Source organism: Micropterus dolomieu, linkage group LG23, assembly GCF_021292245.1.
Source record: "Micropterus dolomieu isolate WLL.071019.BEF.003 ecotype Adirondacks linkage group LG23, ASM2129224v1, whole genome shotgun sequence".
Classification (NCBI taxonomy): domain Eukaryota; kingdom Metazoa; phylum Chordata; class Actinopteri; order Centrarchiformes; family Centrarchidae; genus Micropterus; species Micropterus dolomieu.
The window spans coordinates 32802629-32812950 of NC_060172.1; the positions used below are offsets into that span (position 1 = coordinate 32802629).

The 10322-nt window shown below is 41.0% G+C and overlaps 1 protein-coding gene across 1 annotated transcript in view; it reads left to right on the top strand.

The window, feature by feature from the left end:
• cfap58 (cilia and flagella associated protein 58) overlaps positions 1-3838 on the top strand; it is a 23464-nt gene extending 19626 nt beyond the window's left edge. The window contains exon 20 of the mRNA XM_046040443.1: positions 3590-3838. Coding sequence (XP_045896399.1) covers positions 3590-3703 — 114 coding nt within the window. The 3' untranslated portion in view covers positions 3704-3838. The remainder of the gene's footprint in view (positions 1-3589) is intronic.
• The last annotated feature ends 6484 nt before the right edge of the window (positions 3839-10322 follow it).

Here is a 10322-nt window from a genome sequence, read left to right on the forward strand (position 1 = left end):
TGTTCATTATGTTCTTTTTGGTTTCTGATAGTTGGGTGGGATGGTAGTATGGAATATTTTTATTGTTTCAAAGTAGGAAAGTAAAAGAACAACAACATTTACTTTTTATAAGCAAATACAAGCTTGATTTCAGTTTCATGTCACTCAATGTTCACAGCATGTGTTAAATGCTGTATAGTGTGATTTTTCTTCAAAATAATACATTCTCTTCGGGATATGATATGATTGGAAGACCTGTGATATAATAAATAGGATTTAATGTACAAGGCAGAAAGATAAACAATGTGCTACTTTACCATAGAAACATCTCCATCCCCCAAACCTCCTGCCCCCCCTCTTTCTTCTCTCCTCATGAATATTGGGGAATTAATGCGTGCAGGAAGAGAGAGAGGGAGGGAGGAGGCAGGGACAAAGGGAGAAAGAGAGGGTGGTGAGGGAAGAAAGGGCGGGGGGTGCTGATTTCGTCAGAGGCCTGGCAGTGCGCAGGCTCGGTGTGAGCTGGGCTGGCTGCCTATTGATTGGAAAACAACGGGCTGTGGGAGGACAGATAAGGGTGGCTGTGGGCTAACGGGTGAGGGAAGGGATACAGACCAAAGCTCAGACCACGCTACAATCTTTACCTCCCTGATTTCTTTTCTCTCTTTCACCCTGGAATGAATAACCGCTGCTGCTCATTGATAGGTTTTCAGCGGAGGGAGGCTTAGGCTCAGATTCTCCTTGTCTGAGAAGATCCTGCCTACACACCAAGCCAGAACAACAGCGGCACATCTACTGCAGGTAATCTGTCTTCCTCCTTTACCTATGATCCTGCAGTTCATTCTTCCAGTGCTGACCTCTCCGCGGTCCTCGCTGTGAATTATCTTCCCACCATTCTTGCCTTGTAACCATGGTTTCCTCCATCTCTCCTTCCCTCTCCTCTCTGCTCTTCTCTCCCTCCCCCACGCTTTTCTTTTTTCCTCCCTCTGATGAGCTGATGACATGCATTTGCTTGATTTCCATTTTCGCCATGGCCGCCTGGAATTGCATTTGAAGTCGAAGCCAATTCAGTTATACTCGTGTGGGACAAAATCAGAATGATTTAACAGTATTTACAATACAAAAATGCTTATAATCCTGCCTGGAATCACAAAATAGAAAATACTAAAATATCTGCAGTGGAATAGGTGTTCCATTTGTTGTTTGATCGTGTCGTTGTGGTCATTCCTCCCTCAATGAAATGAGATGAGGGATTAGGCTCCACTGCATTAACCCCTGTGATTGGCTCTTTTCATACCTGCATGCTTGTTGAGATGCACCTGAGACCACGGCCACTCTGTGTGAAGGTCACATACAGAAAAGGCTGAAATATCTCGAACACCTCTATACTGCTGTCAGATCTAATGTGGATGCTGATTTCATACCTCCCTTTTTTAAAAACAAAATATCCCACTTTTCCGCATCAATTTATTTTCAATAGAAAGACCACAGCAAGACTGGAAAGTGCTTTTAGGAAACTGAATTTGTGATTCTTCACCCTGTCAAATTGTCAAGCAACAGTGCATCAGAGTCCCTGCGGCAAGGTTAGAGTCAGCTACTAATTTCCATGTCCATGTTCCTTATTAAGTAGTCCAAATGAGCATAATTGGATCTGTTGACAGACACAAGTTGTCAGTCACTGTCACATAAAGGGGTGATTTATTCCTCTGCTGCAAGGATTTATTGAGCATGGAGTAATTTTTTCAGGAGAGCAATTAGTGTTAAGTCAAAGACGAAGAACAAAAAACCAAACACAAACAAACAAAACACACACCAGGACAGAGAGGAGAGAGCAGATAAGATCCTGAAAAACAATATCCGGCTGTTGACGAAGCAGCACTTTGCTGAGTGGTGTGATGAGGAGGAAGAGGCTTGCACAAGCTTGTTTTTAAATGGACTCCTCTGTACTCACCCACTTACACCAGGCCACGGTCCAGCAAAGGATGAAATTTAGGCCTCACTGCTGTGATTACACTGCATCAGACAAACTGACTGATGCACAACGTCTTTTACTGACGGCAGGATTAAGTCCTCCACAAGAATGAATGCTGCGTCTTTCTGCAGGTTTGCACTCATTTACATTTCTTCTGTTTCATAAAATAATTTAAAATTACTGTTGGCCTTTTGGTCAGTATGAGCTCCAGTGAAGTGTTTTAGAACATTATTTTATTCATATACTGCATGTACAGTCAAATAAAACTAACCATCATTTTCTACAGTTACTGAGAGCTGCTTTCTCTTAGTGTATTCCATTTCTGTGAACTTTAATGATAATTTCACCTAGAATTCTACAAACAAGCTGAACTAAGTATCAACCTTATGCAATGAATCATCATTTAGGGGTAGGGTATTAAATATATATATATATATATATATATATAGGTATATATTTGTTGTTTTTATTCAATCTGCCATTGCACAACATATACACACAGCAAAGACCTTAATTGTAATTTGAGGAGCACAGAAGGACCTGGAAAATCAAAATTACTTTTATAGATCTTGGAATGTACTGATTTCTCCTCTTTTCTGAGACTGTATGAACTCTTTGTCTGTCTACTGTGGGAAAGACCAGTTAATTAACTATAATTATTTAAGAAACTGAGAATGATATCTGTGTAGCAACTTCATATCTTTCTGAGACATAGAACAAACTGATGAGTACTTTGGACACAATTGCACCAAATTTAGCTTGAATGCTTTTGAAGGGAACATTTGAAAATACCACATCTTGCGAGCACCAAGGTTTAACATTATTCTCCTCAATGGTGTGCAACGCTGCCTTAACTGACAGACTAAACCAAATAAGGGACATATTCGAATTAATATAAAAGACATCAAGCTCCCAGTCCTCCTTATTCATTGTCTCTTTGTAAAGTGCTACGTTTAGGTTTCTTACCTTTTAGAATATATTTTGAAGTCAGTTTCTAAAGTCTGTCCTGTGAGGGGTATCATTGTGCTGTGCAAATGTATCCTTAGAAGTATATACATTTTTACAAACGATAAACATGCTTCCATAGAGACTAGAAGAGTCTATTGCTCTAAATCAGAATAATTCTTAGAGTACATTACAATGATCTGGCACAGTTTAGTGAAGGATATGTCTTTAGACTCATATTTATCATCAAAACCCTTAAAGGAACAATTGACCACTTTGACAAATTTCATGTCCCAGAATCTTGGAAACCTCATCAGTTAAATCCCAGTAGAGGTACTTAATTAAGTGTGGTTTACCACTAAAGCCAACTGGTTAGGTTCCCTTTGGGACCTGGTCCCCTTCTGGCACATCTACCTCCACCTCCTCTTTGTCTAGACAACATGGTGCCATTCCACATGAGGTGAGGCAGGCGACATTTAGATAAATCCTTCTGGGATATTGGCAGATCTAACAGATGGGACAAAGATGGACTTCTGTGCTTTGTCTGATCCGATCTTTTTCGTTTGCTGCCTCATATGCGGCCTTGCCTCATTAAAGGAATGCTTATGAAACATTAAAAAGTCAGTTTTATAAGCTGTGCTGATTTAGCAAACTCAATGCATTAAACACTATATCACCACCACTCTGATTGTGCAGGGCTCGCAGATCAACAGACAGGGGACACCATGGAAGCCCCTCTTGTGTGTTTGGACGAGGAGTTTGAGGACCTACGGCCCTGCCACATGGATGAGCTGGACCACCCGGCGCTAAACCACTCCTCTTACTCCACCACCACCACCATCCCCCTGGCCTCCATCACCCGTGAGGACTTCTCTGAGCTGGAGAACTTCTCTGAGATGATGAGCTTCAAGTCGATGGAGGACCTGGTCAACGAGTTTGACGAGAAGCTCAATGTCTGCTTCCACAATTACAACACCAAGACGGAAGGCCTGGCGCCCATACGCAACCACTCACACAACCAGGAGGATGAGGAGAGGCTGCAGGATGAAGAGTGAGTGACCACAGTCACAGTAATCTAGTTTTACAAAGTGTTCATTGCACAAGGTCCACTTACAGAGAGTATTTTAACAATTTTTTTAGTTTTTAGAACCTTAAACCTTGGACTACAAATTATGTGTGCTTACTATTTGCATTTTTCAACACGCAAAATGCCTCATGTTGCATCTGGGCTGTGTGATGTGCCCTACTTGCAATCAGAAAAATAATAAAGTGATGGAAATAACCACAAATATAGTGACATCATAAAATGCCAAACTATCTCTCATCACACATAAAACAGAACCTCTTCCTCCAGCCCTTTATGTTACACACTAGCCTTCTCATTATGCTGCCTTTAATGCCATTCAGTGCACACTCTCAAGCCAAAACAGGGGCTCAGCAGCATGCCACACATGACAAAAGCCAAAATATTTCCACACACAGACATCCTAAACAACCCGTCAATCAGCAGCACGACCCCACCCTCAGCTCCACAGTTGGGCTGCATGCTGAATTATTCAACGTGCAGTGTTGTACGCCTCAGTTGGCTTTGGCTTTGGCTCTGGTCTGTTTCTCCACCAGCTGACTGCCAGATCTCCCTCCTTTTGCTAGCAGGCTCTGAGGCGGAAACACACACGTCCTCATATGAATCGTGCTAAAAATAGTCAGACTGTAGGTGTGAGAGGAGAGCTTTTGGAAATGAATCACATGATTTTGATGACAATATCAAATTGCTGATAAAAATGAGGCTGTTTTGCTGAATAGAGCTCTGACTGATTATTGAGCACACAACGCAGTTGTGGGTAGATGTGAGTTCTACAGTAGTACACTAATCTGCATGTTATGACCAAGACACAAGCCGAATGTCATACACTGATTTGTTGTAGCACAGATAAGGAAACCAGTAGAGATAATGTATATTTCAGTCAAACATAACTGTCCCAACCTCCTCCTGAGGTTTTATCTCATTGTTTCTCCGTTTTCATAAGAATTCTTGCAAGAAACAATCCATGCTGTGATTTCAAGTGTGTCATTTACTATTTATATATCTTAGTGTCACTTTGACACAGAATACTATTAATGTACTGTTATGTTTGTAACTCTATTCAGCTATTGGTGTAGTCTAATTTAAAGTGACTCATTTAAAATTTTACAAAAATAATCATCAACAATGTAAATCTGCTGTCTGGTTGAAAAGAGTCGCACATTTTGGCCTAATCCCTGCAGTTGCCTGATTAGAAATGCAGATATATGTAAGTCCGACAAGCTGATGGAGAAGTAGAATATCAAACAGAATGATTCTGTGTCTGCGGGCCAACAAACACAGCAGCACAGCTTTGTAACATGGTGTTCCAGTTCCTGCTGGCCAGACAAACCGTGTCCTTGTGTTATGCATGCAGTAAGTGCTGCTCCTGGGTTGTTGTGGTTTCCACTATGGTTATTGCTGATTTGATTTTTAGAAATGTCTTTTAATGAGGTGAGTTTTTTTGTATTTAAAGCGTTCAGAATAATTTAAAGGAAATTATCTGTATGTTTGAGGACATACAGATGAGGATACCAGTTTCATCATTGTCCTTCACACATAGAGCTACAGCCAGCCAGCCAGTTAGCTTAGCTTGGGACAAAGACTTGAAACAGGGGGAAAAGCTAGCCTGTGTCTGTCCAAAGGTCCAAAAAAAACCCTGCTAACCACTGCTCCCTGCCACGAAATAATAACTCCCTGTAAAACCACAAATTTTCATTTTTGCACTTCGGTCTTTGTATGGAGTCAGAGATGTCTTTGAGCTAGAGTCCAAGTCAAGTCTCAAGTCTCTCGTGGTTATCACCTGCTGCGTTCAATCCAGGTTGCTAATAAAATAATAATAATAATGCATAGCTATAGGGAATACTGTAACTGTAACCTGTTTTTCATTTACAGAACACAGCCATGTAATGTGCAATGCAATTATTGACGGCTTATTAAATACTGTAAGTCAAAACACTCCCCAGACTCTTAAATTCAGTGTAACGTTAACTAAATAAAACTGTGACGTTGCTTAATCAACAATAAACCTGTAACCTCTTTCTAGCCAACAGTAATAATTAATGTGATGGCAACCACCGGGATGTACATTATTACGTTAAATCGACCACCACAAGTTTGGCAAGTAAACAAACGCTCATTTATCTTTTCATAAAAAACGAGAGTCGGAGTAAACCTCCCGTAGGTCGTAGCTGAAGCAAGAAGCAAGCTAACGTTAGATGGCCAATGCTGAGCTAAACATGTTTACTCACCTCAGATTACTAACCTATTTTGCGTTCAGCGCTTCTTTGTTTGGGTCTTGTTGTATGAAGTTTTAAAGCCAAAGTTTATGACGAATGGCGCAGCAGCTGCGGTGTTTGTTGTTCTCTCTTATGTGTGGCCGGGCGCAGCAGATGCTAGGCAGGTATAAACATTGTTCACAAGTCCCGCACCCTGAAGTCTGAAGTCTTTTGAGGACGAATCTCAAGTCGAGTCTGAAGTCACCGTGTGTGCGACTTAAGTCTCACCATCTCTGTATTTAAGAAATGGACTTAGTCATTGTGACGTCACCCGTTGGTTTGTGGACTGCCGTTTTGAAGCCTCGAGTTTGGCCGATAGGGCGCCGCCATGTCGAGTTTTTGCAACCAGGAAGTGCCCAGAAGTGACGATACAGCTGCACTATCGGCAGTGTGCGGAGCTAGCTAGCTTGCTTAGCTAAGTGCTACTGTAACTGTCGTTAACTGTCATTTTAACAGGGCTGATAACTTTGTCTAGCGAACAACAGTCTTAAAATTAAATGTACTCACCAGAGAAAGTGAACAGCCGACTCCTAATGGCGCTGGTTAAATTTACACAGTGCCGAGGGTACGAGTCGGCTCTAGCCTGATTGACAGGTCGCCATGGTAACGACTTGTCAATCATAGATAATCCCGCCCTGAAACATACTCTGTATTTTAAAATAAATCGGACCATAATTTACTAAATGAACATCATTTTGTATTGAAGAAGACTTGAAACTAGCGACTGAGACCATAAACTCATCAGGAAAGTGTTTACTGGGGTACTTATTCAGCTGAGAAGTAGGGTCATTTTCCCATTATTTCTAATGAGCTGGACTTCTTTTTGCAACCAGAAGAGTCGCCCCCTGCTGAATTTTCAATAGAATGAAAGGTTTCACTGACTTCCGCATGGGCTTCATATTGTAGACCGTAAGCTTTAATTCTAGCTCACTATTGAGAGCTAGCTCACATTAAGATGTAACAGCTATTTTACATGCTACATAGCTGCTTTGATTGTTTCTTACAAACAAATAATTTTTCTGTTCAAGTTTATTTGTATTACACTGCTAAATTATGGTCTGAATATATGAGGGCCAGTGTACAGAATGGTGTCATCCAATTTATTTAACTTTCAGGAAAACATTTCAAAAAATTTTAGCACATAATTAATTCCCTGATGGGAAAAAATCAAAGTCCATTTTTATTTTCCCTCTGTCTGGTCAATGACAACCCTTTTTATAGCTTAGTTTTCATCTGGGGGTTAAGTGTATTGAAACTTTGTCCCTGTTTATTTGCCTGTGCATGCAGCCATGGCATGCAGGCATTGCTGGTGAGGTAAGCTGTTGGCTGAATGGTGTCCACTGTGTGTCCGGGTGTGGGCAGTGCCACTGGGAGCAGGGCAGCAGGCCTGAGCCAACCTCTGAGTGGAAGAGACAAAGGAGACTTCTCTCCCAGTTTTATGTCATTTCTCCTCAGACAGACGCTTGCACCGGGTTGCAGTCAGAGACAACGAGCACAATGATGTGAGAAGCTTTATCTAAATCTCTGCTAAGGATACCTTTTGCTGAGTTGTAAGCTGTTTTTCTTCTGTTGTGCATTGTTCCTCTGCAGCCTCTGGCATTGACCACCGTCATTGACTTGCCACATTGAAATATTGACTGATTTGCAGGCTCCTGAAGACAGAACTGTGTAGATTGGAGATAAAACAACACACTCTACTTGAATGCTTCTATATAACTGTCTAACTACACCATTTGTGTATACACCAACTCTAAATAGTAGACAGCCAAAAATAGTGTTTTGGTGTTTTTGTTTTGTTTTTCTTACTTAAAAGTTGCTTACATGTGTGCATTTATGTGTCTTTGTGTTGTTTTGCAGTGTGTGGGATGCTCTAACTGACAACTACAATTCCACCTGGGACAGCCCTAACTCAGAGGGACTCAACGGCAATCTTTCTGACCAGGAGGTACATGTCACTCCACATCTTTCATTTCTTTCATTTGGTTAAGAAATGTGCTTTTTAGAGAGGCGGATTTAATTAGGTTTCTATAACCTTTGGGCACATGTATAGTGAACATGATTTCATTTAGCTGACAAAGCTAACATGTCTTATTTTAAATTCCTGTTTGTTCCTTATTCTGACATTTTTGTATTTGGTTTACATTTACGTCTTTGAGAATAGCTGCGTACCACTGCTATGAAACCATTTGACTGTTATTTCAATCAACATCCTGTACAGAGTGGATGGTATGAAACAGTACATCAAAAGCGACTGATTCTGTGATTTACTGTAATCTTTATCTACACAGTGTATGCTCAAATGAGCATCGTTTATTAAAATTGAGGTCTGACCCAGAAAACATGCGCACAACGCCAAGGAGGGATAAGTAGTACTTATCTTTCTACTGGCTACAAATAGTCTGTCCCACTAGATTATCAGGGAATATATGATTCTGTTGTTTTGGTTTAAGATATCTGTAAATGAAAGTATCAGCCCAATGTGTCATTATTTGTCACTTTGAGTTGCTAACTGGTCCATTCTTTCTGAGACTTAATCTCATGCTGACACTTGAGGACACGCTTGACCAATCTTGACTGCTCTGCCATTCAGCAGAGGTCTCCCTCTTCCTCCCCACCCTTTATTGGCTCTCACATGCAACTGCAGGCACTTAGCAGTCTAGGCCATGTTTGGGCTGGTCAAGGCCAGAGCAGATGTTGTTGTTGTGAAAATACATCGTAGTGTTGATATTCAGCTACATCCTGCCTTCAGTCGAGTTGTTGGAATTGTCACTAAGTTTAAAGTATTATAGAAAAATATTTTTTCTGTGGATACTTGAGCTAAATGCTAATAGCAGCACGCTACTGTTCCTACAATGACAATGTTAACATGCTGATCTTTAGCAGGAATAATGTTAAATTTATTTACTATCTTAGTTTAGGGGTGCCACAGAGGGGAAGTGGTTAGCACGGTCGCCTCACAACAAGGAGGTCTTGGGTTCAAACCCTTGGTCTTCCCGATGCAAGCTGGGATTGGCTCCAGCCCCCCCGCGACCCTGCACACAGGAGATGGGGGTTGACGATGGATCTTGGTTTAGCATGTTTGCTAATCAGCAGTAAACTCAAAGCACAGCTGAGGGTGATAGGTTTGCAGGTATTTGGTCATAAGCCAAAATGTTGGACAAATTAAAAACTTGATATGACGATGGTGCTAGGTGAAATGCTGGGATCACAATTGTGATTACAATTCATCATGAGGGAACATGAAGGTCTGACCCTAATTTAATGGCAGTCCATCCAGTACTTGAGGATTTCACACAAGACATAACAATGGCAACCTCATGGTGGCGCTTGAGGAAATGTCAGGCGTTTACTAAAGTTATAAGGAAACATCGTCTGGGAATGTCTGTACAAAGCCAGTCTGCACAGACTAGTATTACCATTCAGTATACCATACCTTTTAAAAGGGATACTATATCATGTAAAACATTTCAAATATTTAAGCATTAGTCTTTTAAATAAGTGCAATCCCAAAATGATTTCTCCTTTCCAGACACTGATCAAGTTCTTTTGGAAACCTATTGTGGATTTAGTTTATTATTCCAATGCAGATAGGCAGTGTTTGACTCATGTTAGCCTCCTTTTCTTAGTAAGACATCCTGTCTCACATTCTGTAGATCCACGAAAAAGAAGAGGAGGAGATGAATGAGAAGAATGACAATGCCAACTGCCTGAATGAAGAGCCGCTCATCACAGCCGATCAGGTGTGTGTGTGTGTGTGTGTGTGTGTGTGTGTGTGTGTCTAAGATCAAACAGCAGTTTGTCTTTGTCCTGTTGATGTGACTTTTCTCAGAATGGCGCTCGGGTCTTTGTTCATCCTTTACCTGCCACTTTTCACACAAAATGCGTGTTTGCTTAGAATCATTTAGTTTGATGGAATTACCGGAATCTTCTTTTAGGTTTTGGGGAAGTACGAAAAATCTAATCTTAGCAATGCTCCTGAGTTTGTAATATTGCAAAAAAGGGTTTAAACAATCTTAAGTAAAGATTCAGAGACTAGCCTTGGATTTTTAGCTTCTTGTGTGATGGATTTATGTACAAGTACATCAGCATA